We start from the raw sequence: 22,504 nt of genomic DNA, 5'->3' as shown, positions 1-22,504 counted from the left end.
TTTCAACGGGTTTGCCCATTTCATGATGGGTGATTTACCAGTGCACCTGCCCACACCAAGCTGAGTGTTCAGCAGTTTTTGACCCAAAACAGCATGACCCCCATGCCCCACCCTCCCTATTTGCCTAATCTCAGCCTGAGTGACTTTTGTTTGTTTGTTTGTTTGTTTCCCCAGGTGAAAAAAGCCCTCAAAAGGAAACGTTTTGCCGATGTGGATGAGGTGACACAAAATAACAGCAGAAGCACTAAGAGACATCAAAGTTGACAAGTTCAAAACTGTTTTGAGCAGTGGAAAAAAAGTCTCGATAGGTGTATTGCATCAAATGGAGAGTGCTTTGAAGGTGACTGAGGTTTACACATGTAAGAATACACATTTTTTAAAAATAAATATGGGTTTTTTGGGTCTCCCCTCAAGTATACAGGGGTCAAGAGAAGGATGAAGTAAACAATAATTATTGATTGGAATTTTACATTTGAAATCTTCCTCCCTGCAAGTGCTTCTTTTTCTTTTCACATGAAATCTGGAGCAGAGAGTTATTTTAGACCTTCCTACCCAGGTGAATTTAAGGGTTTTCCCCTAAAAAGGCTCTCACTAGGCATCTCCATGGTGCCCCTGGAGAATACATTAGTTTCATTCAGCCAAGTGTGAGAGTAGGGAAGTGAGAGATTTATTTAGAAATAAGGATGTAATAAGGGCAGGAAATTAGCAATGCCTGCATGTAGACTATCAGCATTCCCTCTTTTTATATAAATATTCATCCAATACAAACAGGCAGTTTGGCCAAGTCTTTTAGTTACACCACCCCCACACCCCCTGCAACAGAAAGAATAATTGGAAGGAGAGGTCACATACCGGTATTGATTGCACCTGAAAATTGCAGTGTGATTATTCACATGTGTAACAAACAGTCTGCTAAGAGGCAGCTGCTGCCTTCCTGCAACCTTACTTAGGTCACATGGAAGAATAAAACCAATGCTTTTAAGAATGTCTACTTACTGAGATGGCAACAGACCTTATTCAATATATTTGGGGGTCTTGCTTGGGGGGCATGGGATATGATATTATGCAAAAAGTTCAAGTTCAGTGTGTCTATAATTCTAAACTTATTTCTTGTTTAACATACTGGAGTGGAAGGATTTTGGCCAATGTTTTTCAGTCCCTCTGTTTGTATGGCAAGATAGAACTCACCAGAGAAAGAATAGATATAAAGCACTATTTACTGGAGGGTCTTTAACTTCATGAAATACCTGCCTTTCTAGACTTCCCAGCAGGGCCAGCGCTAGAGGGAGGCAAATGAAGCACTCATCTTGGGTACACATTTTCAGGGGTGCCAATAATCTCAGTAATATAAGTAATATTTTAATGCTGTATTTAAAATGATGTACTCTTTGTTCAGGCTGAATTTTTACATAAATTTTGATTTTTAAAAATATTGCATTAAAATATTTTTTTCTTGACGGCTGAGTTTATTGGTACCTCTTACATCTTGCCTTTGTCAAGTATCTCACTCACCGCATTCTAGCACTGTCTCTGCTTCCTGAACACATTTTCTTAAGATCGAGCCCTTTTTTTTTGCCAGTTGTCTTAAATCACATGCCCCCTGAAGGGGGGAAAATTTTAAGAAAAATAGAATGGTGTAAGTAAAAAGCAAGGAGGGAAAGTTCTGATATTCAAGAGATAAAAATTAAACAGCAGCGACATATCCCACTTGTGCTTTGTCAAAATGACAGATTTTCGACTATAATCTCCAGCTGGTGGAAGGGGCCAAGTAAGGCATAATTTTTTTATATGTGAACTGTCTCCTTTCTCTCTAAGCCTATGTTTTAGCGCGCTCTCTGCTCCGCTGCCCCATTCACCAGGTAGGCTTCTAGAAATGACTTAGAAGATCCTGGAGGGCAGCGACTGCCGGCCTTAGGAGACAGAGGATCTGCCACAATCACCTTGGGACTTTTCTGATTATATTTGCGAACGGTGTGCTCCGCTTGGTATCCTATTGTCCAAGGGGACTTGGGTCTTCCTCGCCTTTAACTTTTTTAACCCACTGGTAAAGATAACTCTTTTCTCCTGAGAAAAAGAGATCGAGAGCTGGGTTTTAACCAGTCCCGCCAGATAAACAGCCAGCTTACAATGATCTCTACAAACTCCCTGACTTGACTTGGCACAGTGGTGAGGACCGAGGTTTTCCTTTTCCATTTGGAGCCCCCTTCCTCGCTTCCTCGCTTCCCCGCTGGCAGGTTGCAGAGATGACCTGTTCCCAGCCCAGTCCTTCGGAGCAGTGAAGCCAGGGCCGCGCCCCGGGCCTCCGCGGTCGCGGCCCCGCCCTCCCAGGTCCGCGTCCCACAGCGCGGGGCAGTCCCTCGCGGGGCCGCCTTCTCCGCCGCGACTCCCGGCGGAGGAAATTCTTCCCCAGCAGCCCAGGGCTCGCCTCACGTGACCAGCAGCCTAGGCCGCTTCCAGCAAGAGTTTAAAGGTTATGGAGGAAATTAGCACGGACTTAGTCTCTGGCCCCCCACAGGGTGCGCCCCGTTTTCCTGCAGCTCGGACGGCCGCTGTCGGCGCGCTGATCACAGCCATCTCCCCCAAAAGGGCAGACAAGGTCCAGAGCAAATATGAAGTCATTTTGCAGAAAATAAACACACAAACCGAGCCGGGGTTCTACTAAGCTTTCACTTGTCAACAAGTTCTCGCAGCCTGAGAACGCCAGGACGGATCCCAAGGGGGAAGAATGCCCCAAAGAAAGGGAAGAGAGAATACATATATAAAAAGTCACACAGAGCCTTGCACGCCCCTCCCCTGAGCCCCCCACCCCCAACCCCATCCCCAGCCGAGCCCAGGGTCTCGAGACAGAATGACAGACCGGCCAGTACTCCGCGGGCTGCCCTCTACCGCCGCGACCCAAGTGAGGGAGGGGGTGGGGGAGCGTTTCGATTCTTTTTTTTCCGGTAATGAGACCCTCGCCCCTCTCCCACCCGCGGTTCTAAAACAGTGCTGGCCGCAGAGCCGTGAGCAGATGCGCGGCCTGCTCGTCACTGGTGGAGAGTAAAGAGCGGGTATCCACAGCACGCAGCACCCGCACCCCGGGCCCTAACGCCGCCACTCTACGGGGTCCCACACGGGGTCCCACACGGGGTCCCACGCCGGGGTCCCTGCCTGGCTTCCCCGCCTGCCGCCACGACCCCAGCAGGCTCGCCTGCTTTTCCTCGTTCTCTCCTCAGCTCACTTTTCCCGTATTGCTCCCCCAACCGGCAAAACTTTCTATTTCCCTAAACACTGGAGCGCGCGCGCGCGTGCCCGTGCGCACACACACACACACACACACACACACACACACACACTCTCCCCCCGCCCCCCCCCCCCCCACTCTCTCTCTCTGACGTCTTTTGCGCATTTCCTGCATTAGAGGGAGGGAGCCTTGCTCGCACACCGACGGAGCGAGAAGGGACCGAGGGGGAGAGCGGGCGGGCGGCGAGCGAGCTGAAGCTGAGAGCAGGGACGCGGGGAGCGCGGCGGGCGGGCGGGCGCTGGCGCCCAGGAGGTGGGGCCGCGCCGAGTCACAGTCCTGGCCCCGCCGCCGCGCTGCGCACCGCCCGGTGCCGGCCTGTGCCCCGAGCCCTAGCAGCGGCCACTGAGCCCGCGCGGATGTGAGATTCCGGGCTCCTGGAGCCTCTCCATTGCCGACTGTGGCGCGGCGCTGTTTCGCCCAAGAGGCGGCGGCCAGGCTAGCTGTGAGGCTTGTGGATTTTTAAAAAATTGGCTCCGAGGCGGACCATTTCCTCTCGACATGCATCCCTCCGGATAGACTGAACATCCCTCGGTCCATCCCCCGCCCCGCGCGGTCAGAGGCGGGCGCTGGGTGTGTGAAGAGGATCCGGGTTGAAATCTGCGCCCCGGGTTCTCGTCCCCGCCCCACCGCCCCCTCGCCCTCCCGGAGTCAAAATTTCCCGGGGATTATGTTTCGGAAAGGTAGGTAAGCGCCGGACGCGGCGCCCGCTTCACGCAGCCGGGACCCGGAGAGCCAGCGAGGCGGCGAGACAGTCCCCGTGGCTGGCAGCGGAGCCGACAGCTCCTCTCTTCTTCTGGAGGTGCTGCTGGTGGTAGGGGGGGAGAGACTTGCTCCAAACACGAACGTCCCCCAGCTCTCCCCCCCTCCCTGTTTTCCGTTAGGAACCCGGCGAGGAAATACATGCACTCACTGAGAATCGCCCGCGCCAGGGCGCAACGCTACAAGGTGTAGGCAGAGTGCGGGGTGGGGCGAGAGGGGACTCAGGAGTCCCCGTGGCTCGGAGCACCCGGGCGTCGGTTCTTCATCCTGCCCTAGGGGCGGACGGAGTGACCCCGGCCCCCACTCTCTGTCCCGACCATGGTAGTGTTCAATGGCCTTCTTAAGATCAAAATCTGCGAGGCCGTGAGCTTGAAGCCCACAGCCTGGTCGCTGCGCCATGCAGTGGGACTCCGGCCACAGACTTTCCTTCTGGACCCCTACATTGCCCTCAACGTGGATGATTCGCGCATTGGCCAAACGGCAACGAAGCAGAAGACCAACAGCCCGGCCTGGCACGACGAGTTCGTCACCGATGTGTGCAACGGGCGCAAGATCGAGCTGGCCGTCTTCCACGATGCCCCCATCGGCTACGACGACTTCGTGGCCAACTGCACCATCCAGTTTGAGGAGCTACTGCAGAACGGGAGCCGCCACTTCGAGGACTGGGTGAGTCGGGCGCTTCCCAGTCCAGGAGCGCCCAGCTGCGCGGTCCAGGGTTTGATAGTGGTGGTGGTGGGGGACTCACGGCCTTGGCAGTGGCAGTGGAGTGCGGGGACTTAACTGTCATCCGGAGTGTGTGTGTGTGTGTGTGTGTGTGTGTGTGTGTGTGCATACCTAAGTCTCAGTTACCTTGGAGAAGCACAGTCTACTTCGTAGTTGGGGAGCGGTAGCTCTGGGGGGAAGGAAGACGAGACTTGGAAAGAGGGTCTGGCTCTCTGCCCTCTTCAGCAGAGCCGGTGCTACAGGGAGCTTGCAAGCTGGGAGAGCCCTGAGCCTCCAGCGCGTGAAGGCTGAGCACCCGGCGCCTTCCACAGGCGCGTGGTGGGCTGGCTGTGTGTGCTTGTGTGTGGGTGGGTTCCTCTGTCCTTGGAGCAGCACGTGGAGCCCGAGACTGAAGGCTTCTTGCACGTCCCGGCTTTGTCCTCCGTAGCCAAGTGAGGAACTGCTTTATTTTCCCTTCTGAAAGGAAGATAGCTTGTTTCTGTTCTGTTGCATGGTGGTTAGCTCATCTTCTGGCATATGGGGAGAAAAATGTGTTCTCTAGGATGTCCCCTCCAGGGTCCAAGAAACATCAGCCGAGCTTGCTTCGCCCAATGCACTGCCCATCCATACAGAATGTGTTGGATTTCAAAAATGGTTCTGCTTGTGAGTAATTGGAAATCAGTGCTTTGAAACCTACTTAGAGTGTTTCCCTGTTTTGATTTTCAAGATACTGTGTAATGAGATGCCATTTCTAAGCCTGAGATTGAGTCGATTGGTTGGTTACATTGTGAAAATATTAGGAAATAGGCCTTGTCTATGTACTACTGTAAGCCAAATGCATTCAACCTTGGCACCCAGAGAGGCAGGGAGAAGCAGCCTTGTTTTAGCTGTTCTTGGAGGGATGGAGTTAAATGAAGAAATGAATTTCTGTATTTTTAGACTTGTTACCTGTTTCCACCTACAGCAGGTGTGGTTCTGGGTGTGTATGTTTTCGGGGTTCTTTGATCCACACAAAAAGAGAGGTATCTACTTCTCATGGAGAGATGAAGAGAAATCATCTTCTAATGATTGAGAACAGATAACTTCATGATAGTCCCAGCGGCAGAGATGACATATGAATCACCTCGGCAGATCACCTTATATATTTTTTCAAGGCGGTAGAGTTCTAGGGGGAGAATCAGAAAGTGCCTGTTCTCTTTATGCTCCCAGCCGTCATGTAGCCGGCCCGACACCGTGGTTACAGGGCTTGCAGGGGAGCCCCGACGCGCCACACCAAGCACAACCCCGGATGATGTGTGAGTGACTGACAGTTTGGGAAGCAGGCAAACCTTTATGGAATCCCAAAGAACACACTGCCATTCCATTCCACAGATGCCCCTTACCTCTGCCTCCCTCCTGCCGCATGAGTTCCTGTCCCATGTCCTTCCCACATATGTTAGTCCTTTATTCGTGTCTGAGGGGAGCTGAAGGAATAGCTATTTTCAGAGCCAGACCTTAACCCTAAAAAACTATGGTTTTGAAGTTGTTGTTTTAGACTAGGAAGGAGAAAATAACAAAAATCCATGACTGTGGTTGTGAGGAGGTGGGCCTTCTGCTGTGTATGCAGAGGAGGGAGTTGGGCAGGAGGCAGAGAGCAGGAGAGTGAACAGCAGGTCTGCTTCTATGCACACAACAGATCTGGGTTGGAGGGAGAGGTGCCTGAGTGCCTCTGGTGATGCTTGGCTGGGGCTCCCCCAAACCCTGGGCACATCAGGGCACCATTCCCACTTTTGAGCACTTCCAGTGAAGCATGCAGTGACTACTAGTCTTGTTTGGTTATCATTCTCTAAGGTTCTTAAATTCACATTGGATTTGGCCCTAGACCAGATCATCTAGTGCACAGGCAAGTTGTACAGACAAGAACATTGCGTCCCAGAGAAGCTAACTGGGGACCCAAGGTCACGTGACAGGCACAGGCAGTTGGAGGTAAGGCCCAGACCTCCTCCTGCCTACTGCTTGCCTGGTGGAGAACTGAGCCCCTGGCCTCCCAGTCTGTTCTCCCTGTAGATACATAGGCTGTGTCCCTGGACGTTTTTATTGTACATGATAACTTAAACTGCTTCAAAGTCATTATCTCTTTTTTGCCTTATAGCAAGTGTGAATTAAGTACGGCACATATTTGACAGATTAAAAACCCTGAGGTACAGAAAGGCTAAAGTCATGGGAGAACGAATGAAGAGGTGGGGCTGGTTCTCTTTGCTCACCTGCTGTTGTTTGCACTAGAGGAGGCTGTGGCCACTCTGGTCCCTGCAGCCCTGGGCGGGCACGCATCAGCAGAGGTGACTGGCCCTTGGAAACAGAGACGCGCTGCATGTGGGCTGAGGAAGGTCACCTTCCCCATTCCTGCCCCGGGGATAACTACAGAATCACACCTTTGGGTAGAATTCCCGGGCTCAGGCCTTTGTGCCCTTTACCCGGCAGTGAGGGAGAGAGAACGCCCTTTCTCAGGTGTGGCTAAGAGCCCTGGCCCGCAGTGAGGCGCGGCGGAGGGCTTGAGACAGCCACTTCTCTCACTGCTGTGCAACGTTTCATTCATGAGGAACGCACACGCATTCACCGAGTTCCTGTGAGGTGCTCACATTCAAGCAGGGAAGCTTAGCACTCTCATCCAGGGGTCAAAGGGACTGTGGGTGACTCTCGTGGGTCTTCCATTTCACTAGGGAAACAATGATAACTGGATATGGGTGGACACTTAAGTAGCAATTAGGTTCTACATGAATATTTGAAGGAATTCAGAAAGGGAGTAGGTTGGGAGAGCTGGAAGGATCTGGAGGGTTCCTGGAAGGAGACAGGCACTGGTGTGAAACGAGGGTAACATTTAAAGAGGTATTTACAAGAGGAGGCCCTGTACGGGAGGCATGGGCACAGCTGGAATAAGGGCAGAGGATGCCTGTGGTCTGGGGTGGAGCAAGGAGAAGCATGGCGGAAGCTGAGGTGCTGTTGGGAAGGGGCAGCCAGCCAGGATCGTGTTTCCCAAATTCAGGACTTATTATCCGGGTACTGCCTATGCTATTACTTAATAGTTTTCAATATTGATTCTTTTACTTTCCCCTTGAGCCCTAGTATTTTCATGAAATCACAGGTTTGGATACTGTAATTGTAAGTTTTCTGCATTCCCATTGTAATAAACACATGGCTTCTAAAATAAAAAGAAAAGGAGTTCATCTCAGGTGCCTCTTGAAATCATTAGTGATACAAGGGATACATTTTGGAAACAGTGGAGTAGGAGAGAGTTTAGAAAACTGAGGCACATTTTAAAATGTTTATAAGCGAAGCTGAGATCATTCTTTTCCAGGTAATGAGAGATGTATCAGTTGTGATGACAAAGGGGGTTCTTTAGAGAAAGCTTATTACGGAGAGATGGGAAGATTTCACTTGTGCCTGAAGCAGAACCCCGTTTAACACTGTTTCTATAGCTTGGTTTTCCAAGAATGAGAGAATAACACTATTGAGGCTTCGGTGTGCGTAAGAATCACTAAAGGGAAGGTGTGAAAAAGATAGATCCTTCCGCCCACCTTCAGAGCTTTTCCTTCTGCGGTTTTCGGATGAGTGCTAGGAGTCGGCCTTTTTAACGTGCTGTCTTCCAGTTTTGGACCAGACCATGCTTTGAGAAACACTGGCCCAGAGTAGCTCCAGGTAATTAATGTATCAAGGTTTTGTGCAGAGATGTTCTGAAACTTTCTAGTAGCTTTGTAAGTCCTACAGCAAGATTTATAAACATAATGGTGTAAACTAGAACTGTGGGGATTCATGTTAGAACCAGAGGCTGGATGGAGCTGCACTTGCATGTAGGGCAGATGGTGGGGAGCTCAGTGCACGGCAGAGAGGGTAGACGGAGCGTGCCGGTGACAGCTGGCTGGGCCCCTTCGCACTCAGGAGTTTGCGCCATGCTTTTATCAGTCTATGTACCGAGCTCATTTCCTCATCTCCCCACCCCCTTGCTCCACGCCTGCCACTGAAGACATTTTCGGTTTGGGTCTCTCCCTCGCATCTTCCTGTAGAAGACTGCTCAGGTGCTCTTAATGCAGTGGTAATGACAGAGCCATCTTTTGAGAGGTAGTTCAGCAGAGTGCTTATGGGCAGAGCTCTGGAGCCAGATGTGTAGGTTTGAATCCTACCAGTCACTTTTATGACCTTGAGTGAATTATTTAACCTGGGCTTCGATTTTTCACTCTGTAAAAAGTGAATGATAGTTGCAGCGTTATTTACAATAGCCAAGATTTGGAAGCAGCCCAAGTGTGCATCAGTAGATGAGTGGATAAAACAACTATGGCACATTTACACGATGGAATACTACTCAGCCATAAAAAAGAAAAAAATTCACCCTTTGTGACAGCATGAATGGGCCTGGAGAACATTATGCGAAGTGAAATAAGCCAGTCAGAGAAAGACAAGTACCATATGCTCTCCCTCGTATGTGGAATCTAATAAACAAACTGAACTAACACGCAAAATGGAGACAGACTCATAGATGGAGAACAGGTGAAACTAGTGGGAGGGGTTAGGAGGGGAAGGGATGAGCGAAAAAACCCCTGAACAAGTCATGGAGAGGGTGACTGTGTGGTGATTGTGGTGGGGAGAGGGGTAGGGGAAGGTACAAGAGGGTATGGGGGATGAATGGTAAGGCAAAAAAACAATAAAAAAATCAACTATTAAAAAAATAAAAGTGAGTATAAAAAAAAGTGGATGATAGTAAAAGCACCCAGCTCTGATGCACTGGGGTTCATGTGGGTGAAAGGAGTCAGTGCCTGTAAAGTGTGCAGCCAATGCCTGACCCTTAGCGAGGGCTCAGTGAATGTCCAGCTGCTACACTTATTATTGTGTCCCCTAAACCTCCCGTGAAGATGGCCCTAGAGAACGTTCTTTACTGAGCTAATTATTCTACAGAACTCCAAGAAGCCAGCTTTACATAGTCTCCAAAATTTTCCTCATCAGTAGGGATGAGACACTAAAGTTTCTGCTTCATATTTCCAGTATAACCCATGGACAGGGCTTCTCAAAATTACCCTACCCTGCTGGCTCTGGGAGAGAGGCCCACACTGCGTTTGGAAAAGTTAGGCTGATTCCCCTTTGGCCCCAGAATTCCTTGGGGAGATTCTCACAATGCAGAGGCCAAGGAAAGGCTCCTCTTGGTTTAGATGCCAATGCTCTGGGTGAAGCCTGAGGACACTTGTGGTTAAACAGACCCCTGCTGAGTGTCATCTTATGGTGGCTTGAGAGCACACCTTGATATACGCTGCCCAGATGGGTTCAGCTTCAGGACTTTTGTAGGGAAACTTTAGAGAATCTGTGAAAATCTCTGTCTTCATTTGAATAGACTCAGGTCTGGAAAGGGGGCGTGGAAGGACTGGGAATGGTCCATGTGCCCTTTTAAGGCACCTAAAGCTGAATTTGTCCCCCAGCAGCTGAGGTTCCATGGATCTCCTATAGTACTGACCTTCTAATTGAACATTGTTCCATTTGGTACATATTGGTTGTCTAACTACTACCCTAAGTGTTAGTTCTTGTCCCAGTGCTATCACAGAGAGCCTCATGGCTCTGGGGACCTGGAGTTAAAGGGCCTCGGGCTTCATGGGCAGTCAGGCCTTGTCTGTCCGTCCTGTTTCTCCTGTGTGTTTTTAATCAGCAGCCAATTTAGAGAATATTTTAGACCCTCATTCTCTAGTTCCTCAAAGGGCCCCTTTCCGTGGAATCTGAGTTCTAACCATAGGAGGCCTCAGCCACTCACTAGTTGTGTGCCTTTGGGCAGGTGACTTAACCTGTTTTTTAAATCTATCATAAAACTATTTTTTCATCTGTAATGTGGGAATATAATAGTTCTTACCTTTTAGGGCTGTTGCGAGAAATAGGGAATCCATGTAAAGCTCTTAGCAAAGGGCCAGGCTACAGTGCATTCTAACAACACTATTAATATTTGAAGAGTTTTATGTATGTAGTCATAGTTTTAGAATCATCAGTCAGGACATAGATCCAGTGAAAGATATCTTTCTCTTTGATTGGTGAATGTATTTATCAGAAAAGTCTCACGTAGTCTACAAATAAATTTTATTTGGTTACAGTTAACAAATTGCCTTTTTGAAAAACATTACAATTACTTGAAATGAGATTGTTTTGGGAAGTCTAGGAATTGTGACCACAGTAATCAAAGGTTAATTATTTTTTAAAGCATATGAGTAATTGGAAATAGGGGTATTTGGCAGCTGCTGTTTTGGTTTTACTGTGCTCATTTCATCTAGTTTCAATGCTGTTGACTCTAAATTCCTAATTCTAGCCCATACCTGCCCTTGAACTTCTGAACTCATATATGTGACTTTCTTGGCATTGCCATTTGACTTGTACAGGACATCTCAGACAGAATTATGTCTACTACTGTACACCTGATTTCCCCCCTCCCTGATCTAAGCATCTCATAGTCTTCCCCCATCTCAAGAAATGGCAATTCCGTTCTTCCAGTTGTCCAGTCTGGAAACCATAAGCCATATGTGATGCCTCATATCCAGTCCATCAGCCACATCTGTTGTTTCTATTTTCAAAATGTGTCCCAGGTCTGATCTTCATTCTGACACCATTCTGACCAAGTCTCTATCATCTCATACCTGGATTATTTCAACAGCCTCCTAACTGGTTCCCCCTACGTACTTAGGTTATGTCACTCTGCTTACAAATCCCTCAGGGTAAAAACCCAGGTTCTTATCATAATCTGCAAGGCTAACGTGGTCAGGCTTCCTGTTATGAACTCTCTGACCCATCATCTATTACTCTTTACCTTGTTCACTCCTCTCCCAGTCATACTGACCGACTTGACACCGCTTAAAAATATTGACCATGTTCCTGCCTCAGTCTTTACACTTGCCATTCCATCTTCTTCTAGAATGTTCCTTCTCCAGATACCCTCACAGCTCAAGTCTTTACCATACATTACTTTCTCAATAAGGCCTTTTATGGCAGTCCTTTCTAAAATTTTACCCTCTCCTTGACATTTCATATGCTCCTTTCCTGCTTTATTTTGATCTTTAGCTTACAGCTGTACTCTTGACACCAAAAACAGTTCCTGGCACACTGTTGAACGAATGAAATTCATTAAACAACTGTGTATTTCCTAGCACCTACTATGGTAGATTTGGGGGCTTGGTAAAAACAAAAGTTGTGTTGCTATTATTCCTCCCTTTTAGGAGTATGAAAAGTTGATGAATTTCTAAAACAATCTTTCTGTACAGCTGAGAAGAGGAAGAAGAAAAGGATATTTTACTTTATAAAAATCTGTGTGATCTATAAAGATGTTTTTATGAGGTAATGCTCTATTATTTCCCATGTGGCAATTTCTAAGCTGAAGCATCTCATTGAATCTGAAGTTTTAAAAGTAGGAATTATATGCTTTCTAGATTCCTAGGGCCCATGCAAGATACTGGGAAGAGGGAAGAGGGAAAGGCCCACTTATCCTTCCTTTGCAGAGTTTAAAATCAAGTTCAAATTCTCATAAGGGCTTTAGATACGAAACTCTTTGTAGTTGGCAGCAACAAGAAACGCAATTTTAAATTCCAGCACCTGAACTCACAGAGCTCATTGAGGCAAATGCAGACAAAGCTTCCAGGGGTTTCATTTAGATTAAAAGAACTCCAGAGCAGGCCTGCAGTATTTTACATAAATAAAAGTTACACTTGGCAAAACATTATATTTCCCTCCAAGGTCCTCTGGGTATATATGGGCTTGTTAAGTAATTACTATCTATTATAATGCTAATCAGTAGGGCTGCACCTGTTTGAAATCTAATTTTGTGGCAGAACCCATGTGAAGTGGCTAAAAGTCTACTGTGCTGGGAGGACCGAGAGGACCAGGACACACACTATTGTCATTGCAGCTTCTAAACAGAGTGGGAAACTGAGCGGGAATGAGAGAGAGCTCTGTAATATCATGTCTGGGAGGAAGAGAAACACAAGTGTGATACCAAATCCCAGTCCGGAAAGGGGGACCTCCCTTGCCCCCACTCCCTCCTGGTCACCTTTACCCCACCTTGAAGTGTCAGAGAGGTAGTTTACAAGCTGGTAAAAAGTCACCTTTATTTGCCACCAAGGAATAAACTCATTGAACTAGTAATCTCAAGAAGTAGATCAGAGTAAAAATGTAATCAGGTTCAAGAGGGTTTAGAAAAATCATGGCAGGTGAATCTATGATTAATTATTGAGGAAAAAAATAGTCTTTGATTTTGCTTATGTCCTTCCTGAAGAGAGTTGCTTGTTTTTTCAGACTATAGCATCTCTTGGTACCAGTCATCTTTTCCCCAGCCAGATGTAAGCATCTGTGAGCAGGAGGTGTTTCATCCCAACCCCGCCATACCCCGCACCCCTGCAGCATGGCTTGCCAATCAGAGTATGAGCCACTTAGCAAGCCTGTGTAACCTACTCATGCATCAGCTGGTTGAATAAAAGCCTGCCCCTTTGGAGTCTGTCTTGTGGACGCTCAAATAGGCAGCATTCTTGACTCAGACTGACTTAGATTCTGCTCTTTTTAGAAGTTCATCTGGTACAGTCTGAAAAGAAAGATGGATGCCACTAAAGATTCTAGCCAGGGAACAAATTAGTGTGTTCACTCATTGTCCCAGCTATCTTTTTATCCATTTAGCAACTATTTATTGAATACCTTGTTTGCCAGAGACCATGCCAGGAGCTGGTCCCTGCTCTCATGGAACATATAAACTCGTAGGAGATACAATATGAATCAAGGAATAACATACATATACTGATATGTGAAATCACAAATAAGAAGCAGTCCTTATCACAAGTCTTTCAGAGCTAGTGACGCCTAGACTTCACCTCTTCAGGGTTGGATTATATTTTTTTCCCCCTGGGAAATTTATGGAATGGGGAGTCAGGTGACTTTTATTAATTGGTGGTGTTGGACCTTAGATTCCACGTTAGCATAGTCTGATGTTCTGTAAGGCCTCTGTTAACAGGGATCCTGACTTGGCTGTCTGCGTTATGGGCCTTGACTTTGCTCAGCCTCATACTTGATAATATTTCATCTTTATTGTTCTCCCTGAAGCTAAGTCTTGTCTCCCCTGAAAAAGTGCCTGCTTCTTCTTTTGTTCCCTCCTCATCTTTCTTCATTGTTATGATCAAGATCATAAAGCAATTTTTGATGGCTTGCTTTTTGACCTTGTGTTCAAGACCCAAACAAATACATTTATTTTAAAATGGAGACCTCTCTCTGGATCACTGAGCCACTCAAAGGGGAGTCTGAAAACATATAAGGATGCAGAATTTCTAGAATGCAGGGTGTCTAAATCTACCTCCCTACTTTCTGGACTGATGGTCACCCAAACCATTGTAGGCAGCTGAGAGAATCATCAATAAGCCAGCAAAGCTGGAGCATGTAACCAACCAGTGTTTGCCAAGTATCTTCCACTTGCTGTCATCAAAAAGGTTGGGAAGTGTTACACAGTCAAATGCACATTAGTATATTAAAGTCTCCAAGAGGACCTATAGCAAAGGGACTTGCACATCCTGTGTGTAACCACACATTTCTATGATGAAGATATTATCACAGAGTGCTCGTTTGTGAAAAAATTATTAGCATCATAGAACTTGTGTTTTGTGGACATGTTTTGAAAAAACACAATTAGATAAAAGAAGGAATAGACCTTCTTCAAGTGGGCCATTTGGGGATTCAACATTAACACCCTTTTATGAAACAGTGAAGTTGAAGAACTGTGGGAATTCATAGGAGAGGGGATTCCCGTGGGTTCCAATAGTTAGCGAAGGCTTCTTGGTAAGTTTTGAGCCAGGCCTTGAATGAAATGGAACCTGGATAGACAGGAAAGGGGAGCCCCCTTAAGTTGGAAGAAGAACATAAAAATGTTGGACCAGCAGTTTTTTGCATTCGGGGTTATGAGGGCAGCCAGGAAACCGGGGAGATTAAAGTATGACTGCCATCCAAAAAGAATTGCTTTGCGGAAAACACAGACATACACAAAACAAAACAACAAGCTACCCAAAGAAAGGGAATGGTGGATAGCATGGATATTCATTCATTCATCTACTCATCCATCTAGCCAGCCAGCCATTCAACAAATATATATTGAGTACTTTCTGTGTTCGAGGAATTTTGCTTGGGGCAAAGTGTTGAACAGAATCACTCATGATATATTGAACTTTTGGTTATCAAGGAAATCTATCCTGAGGACTAACCTCAATCTCCCATGCTGTATTTTCAGTCAATTTTCTTTTGTTTACTTTTTTATAGGAGTGATAGAGGTGGGGAATAACTTCGTAGCATCCTTCATGTAATTGAGTGGTGGCTTATCCAAATTTGTGAATCTAAAAAAGTACTGTGGGCTCTGGAGTCAGTCAGTCCTGGGTTGAATTCCAGTTTTATCAGTTTGGGCTGCATGATAGGGAGCAAATTATTTATCTTATCTGTACCAGTCTTCTTATTCCTAGAAAATGGGAATAATAGCTATTTTGTAGAATTATTGTAATGATAGATGAAACATGTAAAAGTGCCTGGCTTCTAGAAAGTTCTTAATAAGTGGTAATTTATTATTGGTAAATACCTGCAAATAATATTTATTATTAGATACAGGTAAAATTGTGTTTCTGTCTGAAGATATCGTTTAGTAATTACCAACTGAGGGGTTTCAAGCAAAACCTTTTCCCGTTCCTACTTCCCTCCCCCTCTGAAGTTAGCCGGCAACAGGAAACAGGAACTCAGGGTTTGCTGAATTCCAAGTGTGCAGAACTAGAATTCCACACTTGACCCTTCTTAATTGGCCCCTGGGATGGGAGTTGAGGTGAGCATGGATTACCTGCCCTTGGGCTGGCTTTGGTCCCAGTGGTTGGATACATGACGCATTGTTCCCTCTTGGCGTTTTTTAAAAAGCAGAGGCCATGTTGCATTTTGACCTGAACATCACCTGCATTAGCTAATGAGCCTAATGTGGTAACTGAGGTTTGAGGCTTTTTATAGCCCATTTTGCTGTGATCCAGGTGACTTCATTTTCCAGCACGCGCGTCTTGTACAAGCCCAGCCTCCAATGCAGTGTACATTGATGTTGTTTCCCCCACAATGCGGGCAGCGCACAAAGGTGCTGCTTTTGACCAGGACAATCAGAATTGTTAAGGAGTCACAAGAATTGAAGAACAACCAGCCTTTTGAAGAGATTACCACATGCTCCTAAGGAGCACCTCTTGGACCCTCTGTGGGAAGAGGAGGGACGTTTGCAGTCACTTTAAGGTGGAAGGCTTAGTCTCATGGTAAAATAATTCCAGCATTAGCCAAAAGTAGGGAACAAGCTTCTTGATGAAGGACCCCTTCTGAGAACCCGAGAATCACAAAGGTGGCCTCTGCCTTAAGGTTTGACGGTGAGACACCCCTTGATGTGTCATGAGCCCCGGGACCCCACAGCTTCTCCTTTCTCCCGTGAATACCGGAGATCCAGTCACAGTGCACAGCCATGACCATCTAGCTGGTCTAACAATATTTTTTTCCACTTTGCAAAAGACACTCTCATTTAAGTTCCAGGTGCCTGGGCACTAATTCATGATGACAGCTTTAGGATTGGCTTTCATCTCTTTATTAGTCTGGTTTCCTGGAATCCGGGGGTTTGTGCAAGAGTTGTGCAATGGCACTAACTACCCCCTGGGGTGCTCAGAACCAACAAACAATTGTCTCCTCCCAGCCCCAGTTGCTTATAGGACAGGAGTCTAGCCTCCTCCTCCCGCCAGACATTCAGGGCCCTGCATGGCTCATATCCTTCCCCTTCCCCGTTTTCTGGTAAGTGGATTCCACGTGCTGTATGCTAGGAACCTCTTCCACTAGGGCTTGTTTCTGTCCTCCTTCCCAGTTTTTCTCTGGGCCATGTCCTTATTCCTGGAATATTCTCACCACGAGGTCTCCTTTTTAGGTCTCCCTCCTCCGTGGGCCATCATTCCTAGAACTTGCCACAGCTCTTTTGGGCCTTGGAATCCTGGTAACATTTGTGATTTGTGCACTCCATTGAAAATGATTGATGTCTCGTGTTGACCACTGGATACTCTCTGTCTCTGTTCTCTTGCAGGGGCAAAAAAAGTCCCTGAGAGTAAAAACTCATGTCATTTTGTGCTTATACCCAGCCCATAGCCTTGCATATAATATATGCTTGATTGGTTATGTAAATGTTAACATTAAATTATAATATTTAATGTAATATTTACCCAAATAATAGATGTTCTTTAGATTTTTGTTCTGAAGTGTTGTCCTTTCTTCCATGACAGAGAAGAATGCAATATTTTAAAAATTACACACACATACACACACCTGTATATACTTAAAATTTTTTAAATCCTCAGCAAGAATATGTTTATTGATTTTAGAGAGAGAGGAAGGGAAAGAGAGAGAGAAAGAGAAACATTGATGCTAGAGAGAGACATCGACCAGCTAACCCCTGTACATGCGCTGGCTAGGATTGAACCCGCAACCCAGGCATGTGCCCTGATAGGGAATCGAACCCACAACCTTCTGGTGTACCTCCAGCTAACTGAGCCACTTGTCCAGGGCCATACCTGTATATGTTATTACTTTAAAAAAGAAAAAGTCAAGGGAGGGTGTAGACATATGGGGAGGATTTTTAGCACTTTGGCACTATTTTTAAAACAATTAACTACTGTTTAAAGGAGTTTTACATTTACAGAAATATATATACCCCCTCCTCCCCAAGCACAGTTTCCCCTATTATTATATATATTTGACTTTAAAAGTAAGGGGGTGGGGGAAAGATGCAGCTTAGCCACTGCATATTGAAGCAGGTGGCATCATGGTTAAATGCAAAAGCTTTGCACGAGAGGGAGGCGGGTTCTAATTCTGGTCGCATACCTGAACCAGTGGTGCGAGCTTCTGACAAATTGTGTAACCTCGCTGAAGCCTTCATTTCTTCATCTGTAAAACCAGATCAGTAATGCCTAATTGTGTTTGGGATAAACAATGTAATGCATAGAAAGTGCTTGTAAAAGTGATTGTCACTGATAATAAGCACACAAAAAACGTCAGCTATTGTTGTTATAATTCTATGGGGAAAAAGTGTAGACTATGTGGTTTTAGACATTTATTATGTTTACTATGTTGTCAGAGTCCATTTGATTTGATTCCATGTGTCTGAGGGTGGCTTGGGGCGAGGGGGCATGCGAGGGCTGTACCTCGGACAAATGGTAGTTCTCATGGAAATGAGTTACATAGGAAATGACTGTGGTTTGCCAAGTTTGTACATGCTGCCTGTGTCCAAGCATTTATATAGGGGCCAATATATATTCGCAAAGTCTTGCATTCATGGTTAGCTGGTTTATTCCTGATCAACTCACCTCCATCACTAATGAGCTGTGTGACCTGGGAGAAAAAATTTAACCTCTCTGAACTTCGATTTCCTCAACTGTAAAATGGGACGAGTCATATTGGCTCTGCCTACTTCAGTGGGTTGTGAAACTCATTTGGCATACCTCTGAAAAAATTGGAACATGGCATACATGTGAAAGTAGCAATTATGAATCATTTTGGGATTTGGAGGGGGGCATGACATTTTCAACCAAAGTTTACAGATGGGAAAATTGAGGATAGAGGTTGTCCTGGTAGGGACCAGAGTGAACTCAGATCTTATTTCCCTCAGTCCCTAATAACACTGAGCAGCATTTGAGTTTCTTAACCAAACAGTCTGCCTCACTTTCATGCTGTTGGGGCTGAAGGTTTAAAATTAATCTTTGGGGTTTGTTTCTGGGGAAACTGGAGTCTTAGAAGCCGACCCCGGTGTGCGAGAGAACATGTCTCTCTCTGCTTCCTTATCCTTTCTTGGCACTTAAGATTTGTGTTTATCACAGCTTATCATATGACTGTGCACAGACAACCGTAAGGCCAACTATTTTAGGGGGAAAAGGGAGGAAGACAGATAAGACAATGATTCAGAAACAAGCAGGAAGATGGTGTCATGTGGCTGCCCCTTGTGGGTGGGATGTACAGTAGTTTTGTAGACTGAGACAGCCTCCTGAGTGCCTGGAGAGTGAATAAGGCCCATCAGGAATGTGTTTTAAAGCCTTTGCTGGGCTGGGATGGAGTCAGAGCTCAGAAGGAGCGCGCTTCCCAAGGTTCACAGGTGCACGCCCTCATCAGAGCTGCGACCCCGGTGCCTGGGGCTGTGCTGGGACAGTGGGGGCCCTAAGAGGGGGCGTCTGGGTGCCTGCCCCCAGGAATCTCAAAAGGAGAAATGCCCACTTGAAAAGATTGATCACATCAGTTTTAGAGTTAGAGGAAACCGGGTCTTGTCCTAACCTATTCGTGGAAAAGTATAAATTAGTGAAGCCTTGTTTTGAAAAACAACCTGGCAGGAAGTGTCTGTAAAACCCAAAATGGAGAGAAACAAGGTATAATCAAGATAATGTATATACTGTAGTCAATCACATTTTGTTATCTATCTATCACACTGATACCGTTTACGATCCAGAGGTGGCTTGTCTGTGGTGGCTGACGAGGCGGTCCTGTGGGTGTCCGTGCACCATAAGCCTGCCGTGTGCCTTCTGTAACGGAGTTTGGATTTTAGGCATAATTTGACCCTTTCCAAATTTAAATTGGTTAAGGACTTCTAGAATTGTTCTCTACTTTTTGTAGATGATCTACTTTTCTTTTTGAGAGGGAAAGACATGAGAAAAGAATCAGAGCACATCTTGACTAGCTTTTCAAACTATAGGTCAGGATCCATCAATTGAGGTGATAAAATCAGTTAATTGGCTCTCAAACAGCAATTTCAAATATGGAAATAAAATAGAACAACATTAAAATTATCAGGATGCTTTTTGTGCAGTAGTGGTAAATACAGGGTGGGGCAAAAGTAGGTTTATAGTTGTGAGAATGCAAAACACAGTTTATTCTTGTATTATTATTTATTAATTATTGTGTTATTCTCCATATGAACAACTGTAAACCTACTTTTGCACCACCCCGTATTGCTTTATAGAACTTCTTTTTCAGTTTTATTTATATGAATATTATTTATGTGACAATCTTTATTCTGTGGGTTTCAGTAAAAATAAAAATTGTTTAAAAAACAATGGCATAGCACAAGATTTCTAATTTAATATGTTTTTAATGAGTGACCAGTAAAGTGGAGATAAGAAAGTCAAGAAGATATTGGGTTCTCTGCACTCCATAAGCTTCCCATTTGCTCACCCAGATAGTTCCATGGAGGCAGATGTGTTGCAATTGCCGGGAGGAAGGTTGTTAAAGGCTTTGTGGAGGAGGCAGCTTTTGGAGAACGGCAGGATGGACTGGTTTGGGGAAACCTGCTGGGCTGCTCCCAGTGAACAGGTGCATTACAACCCAGGATGCAGAAGTGACCGGATGGACTGAAATACCTTGTGTTCTACAAGAGGCCCCATGTCCTGATACCCCTGCAAATGGCATTCAGTATCAGATAGTGGAGCATCAGCGTTCTTGGGTTGAACCGCCAGAAATTCGAGGTTAGAAATCTCTGATGCATGGTGGGTTTCCCCAGCACTGGCTGCCTTTCAGTCAGCACAGGACAGTTCAGGACTTCTTGATCATGAATGTGGGGGCTTTGGAAAATAATGTGTTTTGACTTCATTAGCATCACCCAACTGCGTCATGCTAATACATTTATTCAAAAATCTGTAGCTTTTCTCTTGATTCTCTCATCAAATTTATATGGTAGTAAATACATATCTTACCTCTTAATTTGACATTTGAGGACAACAATACACAGAGAAGTTAAATGATGAACTCGAAGCTAGGGAAGATGAACGAGCATCTGGGTCACTTGGTTTTTAGAACTGGGCTAGTTGCTGCACATTTCTATGTGCATTTCTGCAGCCTCCCAAACACCCTGAGGCCAGGAGACCCAGGGTGTATAGTCCACAAGGTATTGATATCAATACTGTTATACATTGAAATGTGTACAAAGGTATACATTTATACCTTTAAGCTCTATTCAAAAGACATCAAGTGAATTAAAATTCCTTCCTACCTTTCTCCTTCCCTCCTTTCCTTTTCCCTTTTTCTCTTAGGGATGATCAGATGGGGATAAGTTTCATGGAACATTTTTTTTTCCTTCAGTTGAAAGAATGTAAAAATAGCTATCAACATATTCATTAAATTCTTGTGTACAGATGAAAAAATGTAAGAGCTTTGAACTTAAATGATTTGATCAAAGTAAAAAAATTCAGCACCAACAGAGGAACTATGAGAAAACGGGTGTCCTGATTCCTAGTAAGGTGCTTGGGTGGCTGTACCACTGGACCAGACCATCCCCCACCTACCACACTGCCATCATCTGTTGTCATTCATCCATCCAGTTTATTGGTCATAAATTAATGCCAATATTGTGTGTCCAGAACTTTACTAAGGAAAGCTGATTTATCTATCTATCTATCTATCTATCTATCTATCTATCTATCTAGATATTTTTAGAGAGAGAGGGAGAGTGGGGGAAGAGAGAGAAACATCAACTTGTTCCACTTATTTATGCATTCATTTGTTGCTTCCTGTACTTTCCCTGACTGAGGATTGAACACATATCCTTGGTGTATCAGAACATACTCTAACCAACTGAGCTATCTATCCAGCTGGGGCTCTGATTTTTAACTTTGTTTTCAGTTTGCTCTTTAGCTATTGCCTGAGATTGGGGCAGTTTATCAGACCACCCTTTGGGCTGACAAAAGTTGAGATAACCATTTGCCTGTCTCTCGGGGGTTAGTTTTTACTGTCAAAGGGATGGTATAACCATGCTAAGAAATTAATTATTTTAAAGATTCCCCTTTTTGCTCCCCTTACTTCCACAATTCTCTAGGGTATCAGGATGTTTTTACTTTGTAATTCAGCCTATTGCAATGGTAAGATCCTCTTCAGATGGAGCAGGGTTTCCAAAAATATGTTCTGCAGAATAAAAGAAATGAGTAAGTCACACATACTCAAAAAAGAACTGCCATAATCATGTAGATCTGGGAAACAGTGGAGTTAATAAAGCTAAACAATTCTTGCAGGACTTCTCAGATCCTTTAATATGCTAATTTCCATTAGTCTCCAGGATGGCAATTGAGTGAATAGGGTTCCCAAACACAATTGCTCATGCTACACTGTGCTGGGGACAGTACTTTTTTCTCTTGAACTCATTTGGGAAGTACTGGTCCCTATTATTTGAAGCAAATACCACATGCTTGGGCTGTTGACCAAGGGAGACTAATATGGTGTACAGGGAAGGAGTACTAATTTTTGTTAATCTTTTTATCATTTAGGCTAAACCTTTGTTATTTTAATCTTCACCTAAGAATATGTTTCCTGACTTGAGAGAGAGAGGAAGGGGGAGAGAGAGTGAGAGAGAGAGAGAGAGAGAGAGAGACATCAATCGGTTGCCTCCCATATGCTCCCCTACCAGTGATCAAATCCAAAATGAAGGTTGTAGCCTGTCAAGGAATTGAAACCACAACCTTTTGGTGTAGGGGGTGATGCTCCAACCAACTGACCTGGCCAGGGCCAAACCTTTGTTTTTAAAAGTAGGATCCCCAGTGTTGTTTAACGGTGTCTGACTGTGAAGAAGGGACAGAAGCAAAGTTGGACAAATATTTTTATATGAAAGTAGGAGTGCAAATAGGGCCCTCATTTGGAGGGTTTTCTAAATAATATTCTAGTGGCTCATCCTTGTTCTGTCTTTAGCCAGTGACATTTATCAAGCAGTAGCAAAGCTAACGTTACGGT

The 22,504-nt window shown here is 45.4% G+C and overlaps 1 protein-coding gene across 2 annotated transcripts in view; it reads left to right on the top strand.

The window, feature by feature from the left end:
* Positions 1–3,618: 3,618 nt before the first annotated feature.
* PRKCE (protein kinase C epsilon) overlaps positions 3,619–22,504 on the top strand; it is a 474,718-nt gene continuing 455,832 nt past the window's right edge. For both annotated transcript variants that reach the window (XM_054567026.1, XM_054567033.1), the window contains exon 1: positions 3,619–4,708. In XM_054567026.1, the coding sequence (XP_054423001.1) occupies positions 4,361–4,708 (348 nt within the window). In that variant the 5' untranslated portion in view covers positions 3,619–4,360. The remainder of the gene's footprint in view (positions 4,709–22,504) is intronic.

The sequence above is a fragment of the Pteronotus mesoamericanus genome, unplaced genomic scaffold (genome assembly GCF_021234165.1).
Source record: "Pteronotus mesoamericanus isolate MK-2021 breed Mesoamerican mustached bat unplaced genomic scaffold, CSHL_Meso_final contig_101, whole genome shotgun sequence".
NCBI lineage: Eukaryota > Metazoa > Chordata > Mammalia > Chiroptera > Mormoopidae > Pteronotus > Pteronotus mesoamericanus.
The sequence above is the reverse complement of the archived record's forward strand: the minus strand, read 5'-3'. Positions and strand labels throughout refer to the sequence as shown.